The following is a 21,657-nucleotide window of genomic DNA, read 5'->3' as shown; positions in this document are numbered from 1 at the left end:
AGGGATGATGGGAATTGTAGTCCAAAACATCTGGAGAGCTGAAGTTTGGGGATGCCTGACTTAATCCATGAGCTTGTTTCTTCACCAATGCCCATAGCTAGCTGGATGGTGATTCATGGCCACCAGAATTTATCCCATTTTGCCTGTATTGATACCCAATTAAGAAGTTTCTAAAACTTTATTTTGCTAGGACTTTGGGACATAAGCATTGTTTTTACTGCTGCCTGTTTTACCATGTTGTTATCTTGACTCTATAGTACGCTTTGTTGTTATTTTACATGAGGCTTTTCTTCCTACATGCATTGTCTATGATCCCCAAGCTGCAAAAGTTGACATGACTGCCCATACAAGAAAAGCTTGCGTTGTACAGCGTGCAGGTTGAAATTCAGATACATGTGTTCAACAAGGCTCCTTTGCCATGCGCCTCAGCACTTGATTTATGATTTAGACTGAACATGAGTGACATCAATTTTCTACTAGGTTGCTCACAAAATTATGTTTCCCCCTCTCCATCTCTCATCTCCTGAATTCCCCAGTTCCAGGCCAGTGAAGGCAAATTAAGCAATTAGCACTTACAAAAAGTTGGACAGGGATGGATTTCATGCTGCTGGTGACACTATAAGGAATGCATTGTTTCTTTTGTGTGAAAGGAAGATGAGCATAAGGAGGAGCCCCTACTCATCATCAACACCAATGAAGAGGCCCTTAGACTTCTCGCAGGTATACTTGCATCAGCAGATGGGAGTACCTTCTCTTCCATTCCATGGTGATTTGCATTCTGGCTGAAGACCAGAAATAGGTTGAGGATAGACAGAAGATACATGGTGATTTAGTGAGGTAAGATCAGGCCTAACAAGCTACATGGCCTTGTAATGAGATGCCCAGCATAATGTAAGCAGCATCAATGTGATGAGGACCCATGCTGCAGAGGCATTTATGTGACTAAGACCACATGGGCTGAGTTGATCATGTGGTACTTTGTGGGGAGTCTTAGGAAATGGGTCAACACATCAGAAGGTTCAGAAGGGACCACTGGCTTTCAAAAGCATTAGCTGCCCAATATGAGGAAATTCAACAACTATAAAAAGATGAATCAGCCAACAAAAATCAATGGCTATTCCTCAGAGTGATAAACAGCTGAGTCTATCATTCTCCCCAGCACTGCTTTAGCACCTCAAGTAAAATTCATGTACTAATGGGATGTTGCAAATGCATCAGCCCTGTTCAGGCATGGTGCCTCCAGGCAGGGCTATGTTTCCTGACTCCACCCCAACATTTGCATATTGAGTAGGAGGGGCAGAAGAGGAATGTGCTTCTCAGCTGAACACACTGAGACTCCTCCACACAATGAGGAGCATCAATCATGCAGTGTGAAGGATTGTGCATGTGTTTCAGCAGGACACAAGAAGATTAACCCTCAAGATCTTCCTGGTCAACTACAAAAGTCTAAGCCTATAGCCAGTAGGAATGGGGACCTTCAGGTTAGATTGTGTAGTTCTGCTCCCACCACCATATGCTTCCAGTGAACTTCTAAAAAGGACAAGTAGGTTAGATGCTATTCATGTTGTATCCCAGGAATCTACTGAATAAAAACACAGCCTGGTTTTTTTTTAATTGGCATCTTAAATGGGCTCTAATCCAGAGATGTCTTGCATTTAACAAATGCATTGCAACAAATTCAAACACCACTGATTTTGGTGGGACTGAAGAATGATTAACTTCCTCTAAAACCAATGGCTTTGGAGAAAGCCATTGAAGAATGAAAGTACCTCTTTCAGTTCTCACAGCTCTTTGCAGGAAGTTATTGTTGGTATCATAAAGATGTATGTGGAAAGGATGGCTGTGTTGAAGCAGGTTCTACTCTGACTTACATACAACTTTTTCTGTGTTGAAACTATGGCCAAAAGTCTGGGTTGATGGGAGGTACAGCTCAGCAACATTTGGAGGAGAATTGGTTAACTATTCCACATTTTGGGGTAGTCTAGGGACCTCTCTATGTGATCAGAAGCTCGCTGGTATGTGAATTCGCCCACTTCAAATGTTGCAACAATCATGTAGGTCAGATGCTGAGCATGCTGCCATGAAGCCATTTCCCTCCACATGCTTGTGAGATGCACAAAAGGGCAGTCTCCAATTCGAGGAGACCTGAGAATCCGAAACAGCAATCATTTTCTTTGACTGGGACGTTCCCAGAACAAATGGTTTGTACACTGCAACCGAAGACACCATTCTTAAATTAATTTACCCATAATTAAGTCCTGATGGAATCAAGTAAACATTCTCATGCATGTATGAATTTAGAAATTACAACACGATGATCATGTTTGGCTTCTTGCATCAAGAAGATTATAACATGTGCTTCCAATCGCTGAACATCATTGTTAATTTGCCCGAAAACTGTCTCAGAGTAATTGGTCTGTTCCCACAGTGAAGTCTAGTTAAAGCAGTCTCAATTTGGGCTAAGGAAACTCTCTGGTGCGGGGTCGCAGGGAGAAGCATGTGAGCTTCGCCCCCTTACAGTTTTCAGAGTTGGAGGGTAGCATTCTGAAGCAAAGCGCCTCCTTCACTTGTGAAGGGTACCAGCATGTTTGAGTATCATGGGAAAATGTGCAATCTAAAATGTGGTGGGTGGGGGAGCTGAATGAGTAAAGTAGGACCCTGACTTCGGGTCATCTGCCAAGGAAAATGTGATTGGGGTGGTGATGGTGGACCCTTCAGGCTCACCTCAGATATTTCTTTAACACAGGTAACAAATGCCTGAAGATGGCTAGAATGCTGATTTATTTCCACATTTGTACCATCTTTCCATTCTGGACCACGGTCATTATATCCTTGGGATAGCTATTTTGGAAAGGTTGCCATCAGTCTCTACATTAGATTAGAGTAACGGCTTGCCATTAGTCACCTTTGTGTGATAGAGATAAGCAACAAGGTAACCTATCACATAGAAGCAGCCTTGTAGACAATGAGAAAAACTACAGCACAGCCAGAGAAAAAAAAGAACGGAGGCACTTTTGATTTAAATGAGGCTTTACCGTACCCTGCCCTGAAATCATTGACAAATGCGATTTATAAATGTCTTCAGTCAGTCAATGAATTGCTGTTTGGTATAGCAATCCATTAGCCAAAAGGAATGAATAAATGCAGGCAGAGATATGCCCCCAAAGTTGAAACATACAAGTAAAAATGGGAGTGCTTAATCAAGATTTTCCCAAAGGTATGATCTCTTTATTTGTTTTTGCATTCTACAAAAGTCCTTATATGTAACCACACCACTGTTATGGATTACCTTGAAGAAAGCCTAGTCAAATGCCTTTCTTATGGACTACTTAGGAGTGATCAGGAATAATTAAAAAGGCAACACGTATTTTGGAATTCCGCATGGCAAGGTCTTCAAAAGAATGTGCATTAGCTCAAAATGTCCTTCCACCAGTGTCCCCACTCACCGGCTGATCTCCCAAACTCTGTGTGTTCCATGCAAAGTTCTGAAGATGAAAGCCTGCGTTCAGTATAATGCAGTTAGGCTCGTCCCCCAAACCAGGAACTCTATAGACCAGAGGTTTTCAATCTTTTTGAGTCCATGGCTCCCCTGACCAACTACATTTTTTTATGCCACAACCCTGTGGGGCTCAGGAGCCCAGTTGTATCACCCCTTGCCTGCGGAGCTGCCAGCCTCTCACCCTTTTTTGAACACCCACCCTTGTGGAGTGTTCCCTCAGCCTCCTCTCCCCTCTCCTTTGGGAGTCCTCCAGGCAGCTGCAGCTGCTGCCCCTGGTCTCTGAACTGCCCCACCCCTGCCCCAAAGAGGAGCTTGTAGCCAGGGCTGCTGCAATAAACAGCTGTGCAAGCCTTTGGGAGGCAGAGATGCAAGAGGGCATCAGAGGAAGGAGGGAAGGAAAGAGGGACAGAGGCCAGTGTTGCCCATGGCATCCCTGACCATCATTCAAGTCACCCCAGGGTGCCATGGCACACTAGTTGAAAACCACAGCTGTAGAGGGCTGGCCCAAGGCATTCTGCTGCCTTCGGCAGTAATATGTACCACAAAGTACATGATCTCTCCCCCGCCATGCCCTGGCATTGCATGTACAGAAGTCAAGTGGACCTGGAATCTTGCTTGAACCCTGGCAACACAGGAAAGCATCCTGCCCCACATGTGAGAACAGCAGACACCTAGTTTTGATCTCCAACAGAGAGGAATGGTTAGGGAACACAGAAAGAAACAGCTAGGGGGTGAGGATTGTCACTCCCCTCCCAACATTTGCTGCCTGAGGCAATTGCCTCATTCTGCCCAGTACAAGACTAGCCCTGGCCCTGTGCAACTAGATTTCCCGATCAAAGGATTCTGTCTATGTTCAGATGCAGGCAGTTCAAATCTCCTTGCGGACCTTCACACTCACTGTGTGAAGGTTGGGGGATAGCTTCTGGCTGGTGACAAGTGGAAACAGGATGTTCTGGATTAGATGACTTTCGTCTGGTCCAGCAGACAGGCTCTGGTTTTTATGTTCTTAACCTGTGATGCATATTTCTCCTTTTTGAGGACCTGGAAACCTTCAAGTCTGAGTTTGCCAAATGGGTTTCCCGTTCAGCATGAGAAAGCATGGGAAAAAATCTCAAAAGTTGGGGAAATGATCTTCTCCTGCCAAGACGAAGAGCTACATCTTCTCTGCAGTGAGCTTTTAAAGGACTTCTATGGAGATACCTTACTTTCCTCCAGAGATGTCAAGGTTTTATATATTGCAGTACATTTATAGTTCAGATAGGAAAGAAATGCATTCCTGGTCTGTCTCAAACTGCAGCAATATTTCATCCATGGCAGAAGACTAATTCTGAGCTAATTTATAAGTGGCTTGGATGATTCCAAGGTTTATAAGCCAGTGGAGAATTTAGCTCAGGTAATTCATTTTGATGTACATTAAAGCGATCCTGCTCGCTATCTAAAATAAATGACTACAAAATAAAATGAAATTACATGGAAGTTTTTTGTCATCGGGCACATCAACTAAAACATAATTCTTCATATACATTACATTATGCGCTTTCTGCTGAAATATCTTTATGCATCTGTCCTGGTCTTCTAAGCTAAACATGCATGGCATTGGGAGATAGTTTTTCTTTATCCCAGACTGATACTTTAAAAATAAATAATGTATCAAACTATTATAGTGGTACCTTAATATTTTTAAGATTGAGATAGTCTTAAACTATGTTGCAACCTGAACCTTTATCCTGGTTTTTTTCTTTCTCTTTTGAAGAACTACCAAATGGAGGCCATTTGAAAGGCTTCTGAGTCAAAACTTACTCTACATTGATGCAGCTATGTCAGGATGGGGAACAAGTTGCTTTGGGCCAGTCTTTGCCCACCAGGGTGCCCAAATTGGCTCATGAGGTCATTTCACTCAAATCATAGCCACCTGTTTATCAGCTGACAAAAAATGAATGACAGAATCTGATGTGCGGACAGTGGCGTAGTGTGGGGGGTGCAGGGGGGGCGGCCGCACCAGGCGCAACATCTGGGGGTTAGGGTTAGGGGGCGCAAATCCACGGGTTAGGGGGCGCAAATTATTTGCCTTGCCCTGGGTGCTGACAACCCACGCTACGCCACTGTGTGTGGAGTTCAGTTCTGCTGGGTTTCCCAGTGGTGAGCATGCCATCGCATCTCCCTAAGCCCACAGGCCATCTTTGACAGGTGGTGAGATTGCTCAGCTATCAGACACTTAGTAAAGGTAAAGGGTAAAGGGACCCTTGACCATTAGGTCCAGTCGTGACCAACTCTGGGGTTGTGGCGCTCATCTCGCTTTATTGGCTGAGGGAGCCGGCGTACAGCTTCCGGGTCATGAGTACCCCCAAATTCTTCATCAGACTAGATCAGGGTTTCCCAAACTTCGGCCTCCAGCTGTTTTTGGAGTACAACTCCCACCATCCCTAGCTAGCAGGAGCAGTAGTCAGGGATAATGGGAACTGTAGTGCAAAAATAGCTGGAGGCCCAAGTTGGGGAAACACTGGACCAGATGGTTGAAAATGCAAAGGGGGGGATGGGAAGAAAGAAGAAAGTCATCCATGTCTTCCTCTGGTAAAATGGAGCATGGGAGGATGTAGCAGATATTCAAATGAGGCCCTTTCAAGTGCTTTGAGGCCTGCTGGGAAGGAGAAAACAAATAATGTCTGGTCCAGTCCCCCCAACTATCTGTAACTACAACCAACTGCTATGCAGCTCAGCTTCCATCCTTAGGCACAACACACCAGTTCCTAGATGGGAAACAGGAATTATGAAAAACTAGGCACTCTTTATATAAACAGGGATGCAAATTAATTTGGGATTGCTTGCTTTCTCTTGATACCTGATCTCCACTTGCCATGGGAACCTGTGTGTTTCACCCAAGAATGGAGACTGGACTGATTAGCAGCTCAGAAACTCTCTTGTTCTGTGGCATAGCTGTGTCGTTCAGTGGTACAAAGATTTATACACACAAAGGACTGCATGCATTGGAATTCCCTCATCTGTAATAGGCACCTAGTTTGGAGTGAAGACTGTATTGATGACAGAACTGGAATGCAAATGAGGCTGCCTACAACTCATTCTGTGAACTGTGAACCCATGAGAAATAGGAACAGAAGTTCATAGGGAACGAGCGTTCTCACAACAAAGACCCATCTCCCATCTTCACCACATTTAAAAAGCAGTGAGAACCACTTTGAACAGTCATGGCTTCCCCCAATGAATTCTGGAAGGATTAAGGGTACTGGTAGTTGTTAGGAGGTCTCTATTCTCCTCACAGAGCTATAATTTCCAGACTAGTTTGACTCCTCTTCCCAAGGAACTCTGGGAATTGTAGCTCTCTACACTAAAAACAGATACATTTCTATACAGTGGTACCTCGGGTTAAGTACTTAATTGGTTCCAGAGGTCCGTTCTTAACCTGAAACTGTTCTTAACCTGAAGCACCACTTTAGCTAATGGGGCCTCCAGCTGCTGCCGTGCCACCGTAGCACAATTTCTGTTCTCATCCTGAAGCAAAGTTCTTAACCTGAGGTAATATTTCTGGGTTAGCAGAGTCTGTAACCTGAAGCGTCTGTAACCTGAAGCGTATGTAACCCGAGGTACCACTGTACTAGTCTTTCCTCTTGCATGGCATCGCTTGGTAGTTCTGGTGTTTGTTCAACCTATGGTATTTTTAAGTGATCGTTCCTTTGGGTCTTGATCACTAGCTAAATCATCATCATCATCTTGTTCTACTGACTCCCATTATTGGCAACACAGTTATGACTTGGTAAGGAAACAGGTCACATGGGTAGGGTTGCTATACATCAGGATTTTCCCGGACATATACCATATACACCATTCAGCAGCAGTGTCCGGGCAGAAATCAGACAAATTTCTGGGGAAATCCAGACATATGGCAGCCCATGTCCACAAAAATAGCTCAACACTGTTTGAAATATGGCAGTCCTATGTTTCAGTTGCATTGTGATGGGAAGATAGGAGGAAGATACCGTATTTTTTGCTCTATAAGACTCACTTTTTCCCTTCTAAAAAGTAAGGGGAAATGTGTGTGCGTCTTATGGAGTGAATGCAGGCTGCACAGCTATCCCAGAAGCCAGAACAGCAAGAGGGATTGCTGCTTTCACTGCGCAGCGGTCCCTCTTGCTGTTCTGGCTTCTGAGATTCAGACTATTTTTTTTCTTGTTTTCCTCCTCCAAAAACTAGGTGTGTCTTATGGTCTGGTGCGTCTTATAGAGCGAAAAATACGGTGATTTGTACTCAGCCTTCTGATTCGGAAACTACTCAAATGTTCAAAGGTGGGGGAGGGGGGTCCAGCCCTCCAAGAACCAAGCTGCATAAAAGGATGTGCTTGAGGCCGTGTATTTGAATTTCCACCAAAGCCTCTCTCCATTCAGAATGCTAGATTAGTTTGGTGGCTTGCAGCTTGTGCAGGCCTGTGCTGTCAACCCTCTGGGCACAAACCATTTTGTACAACAGTTGCTAGCAAAATAAACATTAAGTTGTAGTTCCTGAAGAATATGTTATCAAAGGGGTGTAACAATTCAGCTGAATGATAAGAGGTAAGTTTTGGAACATGATTCCTTGCTCTGCCCACCTCCCCCAAGCTGACAGGCATTCATGTATATATTTTATGTAACTAAGCAGAGAAGAAGCAGGCATGTCTAAAGGACACTGCATTTTCTTTCTTATTCACTTACAGTTTTTTTTAAAAAAGATACTTTAAAAAATAATGCAGTGCTCATTCAACATGAAATCTTGGAAAATGGAAGTGGTTTGTTAGCTAATAGGAAAGGAATCTCTTTTGCTGTGTTTCATGAAACACAGCCAAGAAAACCCAGTGGTTGAAGCACTCCCAAACTAAATCTACAAAATGACTGTTATTTGAAGGGTTATATCATGTTTTCCATTGTCATCTTGACATGAAACAGTTTCCAAACTTTGGAAATCGGACCCAGCTGACTGGTGTTAGGAGTATAAAATAAAAAAGAGTACATGTAGCTTTTCATGCAACAGGGAGAATTATGACTGGTAAAGAATTGCCCCGTTGTATGTCTTTGTTATCTATGGGCTTTGATGGGGGAGGCATAACATTAAAAGATGGATGTGCACATATCTACAATGATTTGGAATTATTGTCGAACCACTATTCTTAAGAAAAAATGGATATGTTACTTTCAGCAGTAGATTTGAACCAGGAGATAGGGAAGTAGATTTCATGATGCCATGCCCTCAATCACTGAGAAGTGCAGCATATGCAAGGTCACCAAAAAGTGAAGTTTAGGGAAATTTAGTAAAAAAGAAAAGTTGATCCAGTTCATAGACTAGCTGAAATGTTGTGATTGATACTTGTGTCAATAGCTAGACTGCAATAGAAAAGACTGTTCACCTGGAACAAGAGACTACTTTGAATCAAAGCCACCACTCTGCAAGGAACCTTTGGCTGTCTAATCACAATTTGAATATAAAGCTGGAGCCCAAGGATGAAACATCACATGAGTTATGCAACAATTGGTGACACTTACTTTGCCATATTGTATAGGCAAATGTATTTAGGATCACTGTGAAATAAAACAATATGGTGGGGAGAGAGGTGTATGTGTGTACTGAAACTTCATTTTGCAAGAGGAGACAGAGGAGACATGATAGCCATCTTCAGATATCTTAAGGGCTGTCATAGAAGATGGAGCAAGCTTGGTTTCTCCTGCTCTGGAGGCTAGGGCCTGAATCAATGGATACAAGTTGCAAGATAGGAGGTTCCAACTAAACTTCAGGAAGAACTTTCAGACAGTAAGAGCTGATTGACAGTGAAACAGATTCCCACAAGAGGTGGTGCACTCTTCTTCCCTGGAAGTTTTAAAGTAGAGGTTGGATGACTGTCTGTCATTGCATTGCAGGGATTGGGCTAGGTAAGGGATGTAAAACTCCCAAGAGACTGCAATCTACTCCCATTATAAAAACACTGGCAGTGATCTACCCATTGGATTGACCAAAGTTGTTGAGCTTTTTTGGGGGAAGGAGGAAGACCCAAAGCTGTTTTTCATTCTTCTTGCTGGATTTATGTTATTTTAAAATTTTGATTATGGTTCTTTAATTTCTATGCTGCTTAATATATTAAAATATCTCTAAGTGGTGTGCAATAAAGAAGCAACAACAGGCAACTGCATATTACAAAAATACACAGTTACATATAAAAATGTTACATTAATACAAAGTTACTATATATATATATATATATATATATATATATATATATATATATATGCAGGTTTTGGTGTCTTCGGGTGTCTTCCCGTGTAAGAGTTGGGGTGTCTGGGCGACGTTTCGACGAGGTCTCACTCGTCATCTTCAGGCTGGTGCTTTCGGCTTCTTGTTACTGGAACAGAGCGGAATCTGGTGTTTGAGTTTCTATAAATACTGTTGAGGGGTGTGGTGTATAGCCTCCAACGTTCTGGGCAGAGAGGAAGTTCCTAGATTAGTGTGCCTTTTCTTCTTTTGTTCCTTAATTACTTGAGGGATATCTTGAGTGATTTCATGAGTGATATTCTGAATACCACTGGGTGGGTCATTAAGTGTAGATTAGTTGCTAAAGCTTTCGTGTCTTGACCTCTTGAGCTTGTGAAGAGTTTTTCTGAGAAGATGGCTGTGCTGCATTTAGTTGTGCTCTGGCTTGGCTTCGTGTATAGGGGCGAGCTGTGATTTTGTGCCTTGTGCCAGCCAGATCTGTGTAGGGATTGCAGGGGGGTGCAGCATCCGGAGGTGCCACTATAGTTTGGCTACTGGATGGAGTCTGTAATATGTCTGTGGAGAGGGTCTGGGTTTGGGTCTGGTGTGGTTGATTGGTGACGGCGTTCTGTGTGCCTCTGGTTCTGGTGTCGGTTTTTGTGGGGAGGGCTAATTTCCAGATGTCTGGCAGGCGGGACGTGTCGTCACGCTTGTTCATGTTGTGAGGGTGTTTCTCTATCTCGATGGCTTCCATGATTATTCTCTTGTGGTGATGTTCCATGTTAAAGAGCAATTTGGAATCTGCAAAATTAATTTCGTGTCCTGTTTCTTTCATGTGTTGGAAAAGAGAGGAAGTTTTTTCTTCTTTTTTGACGGCATTCTTGTGTTCTGCGATACGTGCATTTATTCGTCTGTTTGTTTGTCCAATGTACGTGGCTGGGCAGACTTTGCAGGGTATTTCATAGACCCCTTGGTTTTCCAGCTGGATTTTGTCTTTTGGGTTTCTGAGGATATTGGCTATTTTTTGGTTGGTGCAGAAGGCTGTTTTGATATTGTGTTTATGGAGGATTTTGCTAATTTTGTCTGTAGTGCCCTTGATATAAGGAAGGAGGGCCATGCCATTGTTTTCTTCTGTGTCTTGGTTTTTGGGGGGTGTTTCTTTTTGGATTAGCTTCGTAACCCTGTTTTTCTGGTATCCATTGGCGATTAACACATTTGAGAGATTCTGTAACTCAGTTGTCAAGTGGTCTTTGTCAGCCAGGCGTTTGGTTCTGGAGATGAGAGTCTTGGCTACGGAGTTTATTTGTGCAGGGTGGTGGTGTGATTGTGCATGTAAGTAGCGGTTTACAGACAAAATTAGCAAAATCCTCCATAAACACAATATCAAAACAGCCTTCTGCACCAACCAAAAAATAGCCAATATCCTCAGAAACCCAAAAGACAAAATCCAGCTGGAAAACCAAGGGGTCTATGAAATACCCTGCAAAGTCTGCCCAGCCACGTACATTGGACAAACAAACAGACGAATAAATGCACGTATCGCAGAACACAAGAATGCCGTCAAAAAAGAAGAAAAAACTTCCTCTCTTTTCCAACACATGAAAGAAACAGGACACGAAATTAATTTTGCAGATTCCAAATTGCTCTTTAACATGGAACATCACCACAAGAGAATAATCATGGAAGCCATCGAGATAGAGAAACACCCTCACAACATGAACAAGCGTGACGACACGTCCCGCCTGCCAGACATCTGGAAATTAGCCCTCCCCACAAAAACCGACACCAGAACCAGAGGCACACAGAACGCCGTCACCAATCAACCACACCAGACCCAAACCCAGACCCTCTCCACAGACATATTACAGACTCCATCCAGTAGCCAAACTATAGTGGCACCTCCGGATGCTGCACCCCCCTGCAATCCCTACACAGATCTGGCTGGCACAAGGCACAAAATCACAGCTCGCCCCTATACACGAAGCCAAGCCAGAGCACAACTAAATGCAGCACAGCCATCTTCTCAGAAAAACTCTTCACAAGCTCAAGAGGTCAAGACACGAAAGCTTTAGCAACTAATCTACACTTAATGACCCACCCAGTGGTATTCAGAATATCACTCATGAAATCACTCAAGATATCCCTCAAGTAATTAAGGAACAAAAGAAGAAAAGGCACACTAATCTAGGAACTTCCTCTCTGCCCAGAACGTTGGAGGCTATACACCACACCCCTCAACAGTATTTATAGAAACTCAAACACCAGATTCCGCTCTGTTCCAGTAACAAGAAGCCGAAAGCACCAGCCTGAAGATGACGAGTGAGACCTCGTCGAAACGTCGCCCAGACACCCCAACTCTTACACGGGAAGACACCCGAAGACACCAAAACCTGCATTCCTGTACCCGTGAAAATCTACGAAAGCATATATATATATATATATATATATATATATATATATACCAATAGAAATTCATTTTCCTTCTGGTACACTCCACTCTTAGCCTCTGGGTTCTCACCCAGGGTCCAAACATGTTCCACTACTGATATTTTTGTGCCCCTAAGCATAACATAGAACTAGACATTACCATCTTGCTCCATGTCTCTTTCCTCCACTGCAACATCTAATACAACACAGTTTCTTCGCCCCACCTCATATCTTTGGTTGCTGTTAAAACTAGACATCACTAGGAAGAGAGTAAGACTGGCACTCCATGTGGAGGTCATTTATTTCAGACCAAATAATAAACTAAACTTAACTAAATGGGGAGTTCGAGATTCATTCATTTCAAAATGAACACTATGAAATAGAAATGGCAAATGAATGGAAAAGCATCAAATATTTTTCTCCACCCCTAGCAACACATTTGTGTCTGTTGTAACGTCCAGTTCTGCCCATAAAACACAACTGTAAAATCTTTATTGTATCCTTAATCCATCATTTGGGCAAAATGCACTGGCTTAAGAAAGAGGAGGATGAAAAATGGAAGAGGGTGTTCTCATTAAATTAAGGCTCAAGCTTGTTGAAGAAATGTTCTGAGCAGGCCACATAATTTATTGCTTTGGCTCTTGGATCCATAGATTCAAAGACTAATTAAAAGCTGTTAGCAACATTTTGAGGAAGAGAAGCCAAATTCATCACGTCTTTAGACCTCAGCAATGTGCAAAATTTAGAAAATCAACCACCACATGCCACTCAACAGCATATCCTTTTACAGGAATAGTTGTGAAACCAGAATGCTTGGATTTTCCCCATTGAATTTCCCTTATTTTAAAATTTGTGTGCACTCCACGACACTGATCAGATTATGGACTTAAATTCTTTCAGAATTGCTTAGGCAAAAGAGTTAGTCTAATACTCCTTGGAACTGGACCAGATCCATGGAGAAGGTTGTGTGTGAGCTCACTGGGTGACCTTGGGCCAGTCACTGTCTCTCAACTTAATCTACTTCACAAGGTTGTTGCAAGGATAACACAGGGTAGGGAGTACCATATACACCATCTTGAACTCATTGGAGGAAAACGCGGTATGGAAACGTAATAAATCTATAAAAATAATGATTGGTCATATTTAGGGAGACCTACGTCCAAAGTCTTGTTCAGAGTACCCCTTCCCATCACCTACCCTGTAGGGCTTCTGTTTGATTATACAGTGGTGCCCCACAAGACGAATGCCTCGCAAGACGGAAAACTCGCTACACGAAAGGGTTTTGCGGTTTTTGAGCTGCTTCGCAAGACGAATTTCCCTATGGGCTTGCTTTGCAAGGCGAAAACGTCTTGCAAGTTTGTTTCCTTTTTCTTAACACCGTTAATACAGTTGCGACTTGACTTTGAGGAGCAACTCCTAGAACACAGTGTACATAGTAGCCTTTTTTGAGGTTTTTAAAGACTTTGGTGATTTTTGAAGCTTTTCCAAAACTTCTTTTGCAGCCATTTGGTAAGTTAAGCTTTTAAAACTTTTTGGGGGGGTTTTGGATTTTGGGTTGGGGTGTTTGGAATTCAAGGACTTGGTGTTGGGAAGGGGTTTGCAAGAATCTGGAAGCTTGTGTGTTTTTTTCTGCATTTTTATGATTTTCTGTGACCATTGGGCCACTCTGCTGTTTTTTTTAAAAAAAATTCTGGATTTGAATTTCTGTGTGCTGGGTGGCTAACGAAAAATTCGCTAGACGAAAAAATTTGCGGAACGAATTAATTTCATCTTGCAAGGCACCACTGTAATAAGATAATAAGATAACCTAAGGCTTTTGGAGCAGATAATTAAAAAATGCCCAAACAATTGTGATAAATAAATGCAAAGATAGAACAACAAAGTGAAACAACTAATCATCTAGGATTCTATAGGAAACAGTGGGGCAGTTTCATGGTTTATAGACTGAGTAGACCTCTTGAATGCACTGAAGTTTCAGAGTGAATGGGCCGAGGACCACAGAGCCTTAAAAGGCCTTGTTGGAGCCATTTTGTTTGCAGCTGTCCTTGCTCTGCTCAGTGTCACTGGGTGAAAATTTGGCCACAGAATGTATGGGTTGTTCACATTGCTTTATAGCCTGAACAAACATGCCAACTTGGACACCCTGAGAAATAAACTGCTGCTAAATTAAATTTCACAGGGATAGGGAGGTTTTTAAGCATATGCTAGCAGCTTGAACAGTAATACAAGTTTAAGCCTGGGTTGCATCTCCTTGGAGCTTAACATGTCATCTTGATTGGTGGCCCAGGACTCACTTTTAATTGTTGGCCTTACATATTATATCCCCCTTCCTAAATCTGTTCTCATTCTCTTGAACATGTCAACATAGAACTAGCTTGTGACCCAGCTGCAGGTCATGGCACAAGAAATTAAGACCAATGACTTAGATCATGGTAGAAATCAAGAATACAACAGCCTGAGATCCTCAATAAACCAAGCAACTGTATTAGCAGAGAAAGTGTCTATATTTCAGAAGACCAGGGCACAGCCAACTTTCTATTTTAACACCTTGTCACTTTGAATGAGCATTTTACTTCCCAGTGGTCACCAAAACATGGGGGGGGGGGAATCAGCAAAAGGCTCTCCAATAACTGATAGCATGTCTAACATGAATGCCAGAATTAGACTAGACGACATCTTTTGGAAAGAAAGAAATGAGCCCTCCATCTGAATTCTTGCTCTCCATCTTCTGTTTTAACCACCAAAGTCTAAGATTAAGGTGGAAAGTTGGAAAGGGAGAGAGGTTCTGCTTATAGCATCAAGATCTATCGAGCACCTTATGGCATTGATTCAACATTGTTAAAAATAAGTAAAATAATATCTGCGCCAGTGAAAAAGAAACTTCAGCGCTACCCTGTTGCAATAAAGCAATGGATTCTTCCCCCAACTTCTTAAGGAAAATGTTTGATGGATCTTGGGGTCGAGTCAAAAAGCACATATGGAAAGTCATGCAAGGGAAGGGTAATTATCTAATTTTCATCAAACCATAGGCCTCCTCAAACTTATGAAGCTGGCCTAATTTCCAAGAACACCTACTCACCTAAAGGATGTGGATTCCCTGGAACTTAATTTAGATTTGGACTTTTCTAAATCACAGGAAGCCACAGACCATTTTCTGTGCTGAAGGTTACATTGTGCAACACTCTGAATCCCCTCAAGGTCCTCGCTTTCAAGAATGCTCTCATTTCAAATGTGGCAATCGGCATTGCTCAAGCCAGCTATGCGCAGCTGTGCGCTCTTACTCAGGAGCCTTTACAGCAGGGAGTCTCAAGCATGTCTTCCTCAGCCATCTCCCAGTAATTCACATCCCCACACAAAATGCAAGAAAGAAATGAGTTGTCCATGATGAGGCCTTGGGTGGAGATGAAGTGGGCTTGGTTGAGCGGAGATGGGAAAGGTTGCTCTTCCCACATTAGGGAATGAAAACAGAAGGCAAATAGCATTCTGGGCATAGAGCCGTCTACAAGCTGTGCCCTCCACACCCCCCACAGTGAACTAATGACAGATTTTCATGCTTAGCCTTGGGAAACAAAGATTCCAAATCAAGTGCAGATTGAAAGCTGGCAGCTTTCATTCCCATCCCTGGTTTCAAGCAACACATGGAAAGGCTTGCCTTTCTGAACAACTAACTCAATAATTGAGAAAATAGGTTGCTTATGCTTAGCCCAATCCATATTCATACAAGTGTTTTAAGACTCGCACATGCCTCTCTGTGCTTCACCCAGCCAAGCAAGCAAGGGCACATTTCAGCCAGGCAAAAACACTCAAAGTGGGTGCGAAGGTGCATTGGTGAGGGATGTTACCTGGGGAGAGGGATGAGTGGCTGAGGAGGATGTATAGCCTGGGGTTAGTCCCGAGGGCCAGGTAGAGTGGTCTGAATGGTCACATTTGGCCCCCATACCTAAGGTTCCCCACCCCTAATTGAAACCACACAGAAGTCTTTTACAAATGACACTACAGTGGTACCTCAGGATAAGAACTTAATTTGTTCAGGAGGTCCGTTCTTAACCTGAAACTGTTCTTAACCTGAGGTACCACTTTAGCTAAAGGGGCCTCCCGCTGCCGCCACCCCGCCACCACGTGATTTCTGTTCTCATCCTGAAGCAAAGTTCTTAACCCGATGTACTATTTCTGGGTTAGCAGAGCCTGTAACCTGAAGCGCCTGTAACCCGAGGTACCACTGTACATACATGTATTATGAGAAGCAGAACCAGTTACTGATTACAAAAGGTAATGCATGAAGTAGTCTTAAGCCAATGGCTCTCAGATATATCCAATGAATGTGGTCCATCCATGCAACTTGCCTGTATCATGGGGGAAGTTTTGTATTTGGCCTATTTCTCAGTTGCAGCATTTAAAGCTTAAATGCCATCAACTATAATCAATGTCAGGGCTTTGTGCAGGTCATCAAATGCTTGTATTGTAACTGACAAACCAGAAGATCACATGGGGTTGTACCCAGCGTAGTGTGAGTGGAGTTCTGCTTGGGCAATGAGATGTCTTTTTTCCTCCACATTTCTTCTGGAGGGGCCCTCAAACCCCCAGAGCTGCTTTTGAGAGCATGTGGTAAGCTGGAAGGGACGCAGAAAGGTATAGAAAATTCCATTGTATGTACAGGTGTCTGTTGCACAAGTTGGATAGAGTCCATTATATTCTTATTTCAGACGACATAATCCTGATTGCAGGTGACATAAGACTCTATCCAAGTTTTTGCTTCAGGAATGGAAATCTAAAGCTGATTGATACATTAACTCCGTTGCATGTGGCTGGTGCTTCCCCATGGATAGATCCCAACCCAATAGGATAATCAGATGGGATGGATAGGTTGTGTGGAACGTTATCCATCCACTGCCACCAGCACCCAGGAAGGTGTGGTGCTGGTGGGTTCCCACCTGACATGACAATGCTACATAATTATCCAACTTAAACATTACTGCTGTTCTGTGGGATTAAGCCATAAGGAAGGGGCAACCGCAACATAGAGGTATCATATAAATCAGATCCCAGAGGAGGCTGATGTAAGGGATGGGGGAAGGAATGATAGTTGCAAAGTTTTTTGTTCTGTTTCAAAAGCAACTTTAACTGATTGCTCCCCAGTGAACATTCTTGCATAGTACGTCTGAATGTTGGCAAAACCCCAAATGGGGTCATATCTTTTCAGAAAACGTGCCGACAAGAACCAAGCACGACTCAATTTGCCCCTAATGTCTTGAATGCCTTGAAATGGAAAGGTATCATCAAGAAAGCAGAGCTATTAGATGTAAGCAACTCTTAATCACATAACTTGTTCTTGAAGCACCCATAAGGAGGCTTCAAACGTGAAGGGGCAAGGCTGCCACTAATCCCCAAGCCTATCTAGCATGGCTGCAGTCCAGTTATTAAATGTTGCATCTTTTCATTTGCAATTTAGCTAAAGCTTTGCAGTTATTGAGAGTGTTGAGATTACTCCAAGGGCAACCTCCCCTCCCCCCCAAAGAAAACACCTTTACTTATCACTTTCTGAATGTGCTATTGGATGAAAAGTCTTTTTGGTCTATTTAACCAATATAGCAAATGTTCATCATTTATATGGAACTAGGTACGAGGCTCATGTGGTACAGTGGGCAATACTAATTGGAGCATGGGACGATTAAGTATTCTTTTGGAGGAGAATTAGCAACCACTAGATGGCCCTTCATTATAGGTGCTGATGCTTTGGTTAGTTAGAGTTGGAGCGGTGGCAGGGGTGAGGGAGAAGACTTGACTCAAACAAATGTTCATGCAAACCAGAAAACTTCATCTTGGTGGACCACAAATTAAACAAGACTTGCAAGGAAGAAAGAGCCCTGGTGAAAGAACCATCATTCAAATACTATTGTCAGATATTCCCCAATAGCCAGAACTAAGACCAAAGATGCCTTTGCAGTCTGAGTCTAAGATGACCTATATCAGCATAGAATAAAGGATAGGGTATCTCAGTGGCCAGATGTAGATGTCACAAAGTGGGCAACTGGTGTGATGTGACTGTCACCGTAGGAAGGTAGCATAGAATCATGGTGCAAGTCTATTTCATTTCCCCTCTTTAGTTATTATGGAAAAGAAGAAGCACACTGCGCAGGGCTACATCTGATCATTCTCAGTTCTGTATATCCTCAGCAGTTTCCTTAATGTCTTGCCAGAGCTTGTCAGTTGGCAAGATATGCTAAGAAAAGCAGTGCACTGACTTAAATTTGATATAGACCAAATGGAAATTCTTTCTGACACATCCAGAGCACTTTATAATGTGATTAGAAACTCTCTTTTTCAACCTTGTAAACACTAACACCCACCAACCATATACTGCTGCTTCATTGCCTACATTGCCTCTCTAAATAGGTTTCAAACACCCTTTGATTTGCCGTTGTCCATTATGGGGAGCAAGGAAAAAATGGGAGGAAGAGTGAGGAAAGATGAGATTGCTTTTAGAACAGAAGCCTAGAAACTAGCATTGTATGGAAAGATACATTGCTAAGAACGTACTTTACCTGATATTGCATTTGAGCTATTCCATGCCAACAAAAACCCAGTCTCATGAGGGTAATTTTATCTCTTTGTCCTTGCCTTTTAAATCTAACCTGGCACTGAAATAATGAAACACCCATGACAAGACAATCTGCAAAAATGTTATTTTGGTCTGCACCTTTGAATCCTTTGCTACATCTGCCCAGCATGTGTACTCCCAACTAGAACCAAACACCATGTCAGAATCCACAGTCATAACCATAAGGGCACAAATATCTATTTGAAATAGGCAGTGGAGTATGGAAAGCAACCAAAATGCAGAGAAGTTTCCTTCATGCAATTGCACTGAAAAACAACATGCTTCTTTGGTGGAAATGGTTAATTTTTCCTTCTTGCAGTTTGAAAGATGGATGATTGATGGTTAACCAAGGAAGGGATGGTGTTGGGTACTCATATTTAATATTCACTAAGATGTGAGATGAACATCCGACACCATCCACACTGCAAATTGTTGCTTGAAAGACAAAGCATACAGGGGAAAACCACAAAATCAGTAGACATGTATGAATGATCAATATTGGGGAGCATGGTGGGGATAGCTATCTGAGGGTGCAAGCCTTTGCATGTCTGCTCAGAAGTAAAGTGCCATCAAGTTAAATGGGGTTTAATCCCCAGTAAGTGGGAAGAGAATTGCAGCCAGACTGTGTCCTTTAGGTGAAGGTTGAAATCTGAGCATTTGTTTGCTGAATGTGTTGCTATTACATGCATCTCAGATAAATCATAAGATCTGAAGTAACGTGTTTCAGCAATGCAGTTTTTGCTAGGTAATGAAGATTATTATTGGTGGTTCCTTTTCTTACAGTCTCTAGAGTGCCTGACTTGTACAGAGCTTGCATTCTGTCAGGAAACGTGATGCCTGTTTTGGACATGGATTTCAGAATGTTCCAAGAAACCCTTTCCTATAATTGCAGCTATGGATTGTGTGAGTGGGTTTGGTGGTGATGAAAAGTTTGTGACCGGTTTCATCGACCCAGTTCTGTGCACAAATAAATAAAATGTTGCTCAGTTTCTGGTACACCTCATAGCACACCTCAAAGCTCAAAATGTATCCGCACTGATTAAAAAGATCTAAAAAGAAAACAGGCCACAAAGCATCTGTACTACAAAAGGTATAGGGCATCTAGTACCAATTCATTTTCAAGTGATCTTTTCTTTGCATGCACCAAGTGCAACCCAATCCTAGGTATAATTACTTAGATGTAAGTCTCCCTGTGCATAATCTTAAAGGAGTCTGCTAGCAGATCATGTAGAAGCTTGAAGCAGCCTCTGGTGAATAATGGTACAATATTAGAGCAGTATGTTCCATCTTTCTGCTTATGTCTAAGAAGTAACACACCCACACACCACACACAGCTGGAAAATCTTTCCCCAAAGCTGGAACAACCATTCTGGTTTGCAAAAGTGTTTCCTTTGACATTAAAGTCTTCTCTTAAAAGGTACATGTTCCTGTATACCAAAGCAATACTTTACTATATAAAAAAACAGTCATGTTGCAAAGAGCTGAAGATACAGCCTCGTTAAATATGTCAAAATGACTTCCAGACTTTGCTGAACTAGTATTCACAGATCTTACTCCAACAGCTAAAAGAAAGGAAGATTAAAAAGTTTCCAGAACTTGTCAAGCAAAGCAAAGGATGCAAAGAACTTAAGCTAAGAAAACGGTGCACAAGAATGCGTAAGCTCAGACAAAGTTTGTTTTATTTAGGCTAGTACTGCATGCTACAGAATAAAGCAGAGCAGAGCAGGACCCTCTTTGATAGCTCCAACCGGCGACAGGAAAATGGGTTTGCTCAGTGCTGATTTTACGGCAAGAGGAGAAACAAAGTGTTGAAAAACAGAGCGGTTAAAATCCATGAAAAATCTTAAGTGGGAATTACTCACCATCTTGTTGTGCCAAAATAACTGAGGGTTGCAACACAGCAAGGAAAAGCAAAACGGCTCCCTGCACACAGCTCATCATGTCTAAAAAATATTAGACATGAGACTCTATGTGCAAAAGAGAGAAGGAAAAATAGTGGGGGGAAAGAAAAATCAAAAGAGCACCATCAATTGTTTCCTGCCCTTTCAGCCACCGGGCCCTTCACACAACTCAGCCACAGACATTCCTTTGCTCTGGCCTTAAATAGGAAAATCTTTGGCTTCCTTTACTTCCCAGCCCCTTTCTGAAATATGAGAGGAGGTCCCATCCCCTTAGCATTAAATGAAATGATTAATATTTCTTTTGGCCTTGCAGAAGGAACAGCCAACTGAAGCAGCTACATAACACATCTGGAGAGTTTGTGCTTGTCAGCAGCTGCTCTGTGTGTATGGAATACAGAACATGCACATATATGTTATATTATATGATTTTGGGCTTTGGTGTGTGAGCTGATTTTCTTTATGTGTGGCATGCAAGTGCGACAGAGAAGACTGGATTTCATTTTTTCTTAGCAGTTGATTTTTTGTTGTTGTTCTAGATGATGATGGTGATTCTAAATCAGAAAGACCATGATGAGGATTGAGTTTACCTGAAAGGTTAGAAATTTCTCTCATGCACACACAAAAATGGAGAGAACCCAGAAAATCATGTGAGACCACGCAATTCTTTCTGTGAGAGACCAGCGTTGAAGCCACAGCTTTTAAAATGTGAACCAGACCTTCCAGAAAAGGTACAATTACTGGCTATAGGGAATGTGAGCTCAGCGTTGGGCTTCATGCATGCCATACATTTGAAGCACAATTGATGCACATGACTCCCCCCCTAAGGATCTTGGGAATTGTAGTTTGTTAAGAGTACTGGGAATTGTAGATCGAGGGGGGGAAATTGCAGTTCCCAGAATTCTTTAGGGGAAGCAATGTGCTTTAAATGTATGGTGTGTAGTCATCCTGAATCTCTCCTAGCCAGGGTAGTGACTAATCCCTTGTGATTAGTTTTTGGAATACAAGGA

The 21,657-nt window shown here is 42.5% G+C and overlaps 1 protein-coding gene across 1 annotated transcript in view; it reads right to left on the bottom strand.

The window, feature by feature from the left end:
* Nucleotides 1–20,840, bottom strand: part of COL3A1 (collagen type III alpha 1 chain) — a 107,891-nt gene extending 87,051 nt beyond the window's left edge. Inside the window, exon 1 of the mRNA XM_082223477.1 lies at nt 20,612–20,840. Coding sequence (XP_082079603.1) covers nt 20,612–20,690 — 79 coding nt within the window. The 5' untranslated portion in view covers nt 20,691–20,840. The remainder of the gene's footprint in view (nt 1–20,611) is intronic.
* Between the last annotated feature and the right edge of the window lie 817 nt (nt 20,841–21,657).

Source organism: Podarcis vaucheri (genome assembly GCF_965113315.1).
Source record: "Podarcis vaucheri genome assembly, chromosome: 1".
Lineage (NCBI taxonomy): Eukaryota > Metazoa > Chordata > Lepidosauria > Squamata > Lacertidae > Podarcis > Podarcis vaucheri.
Note: the sequence above shows the minus strand (reverse complement) of the source record. Positions and strands in the feature narration are given on the sequence as shown.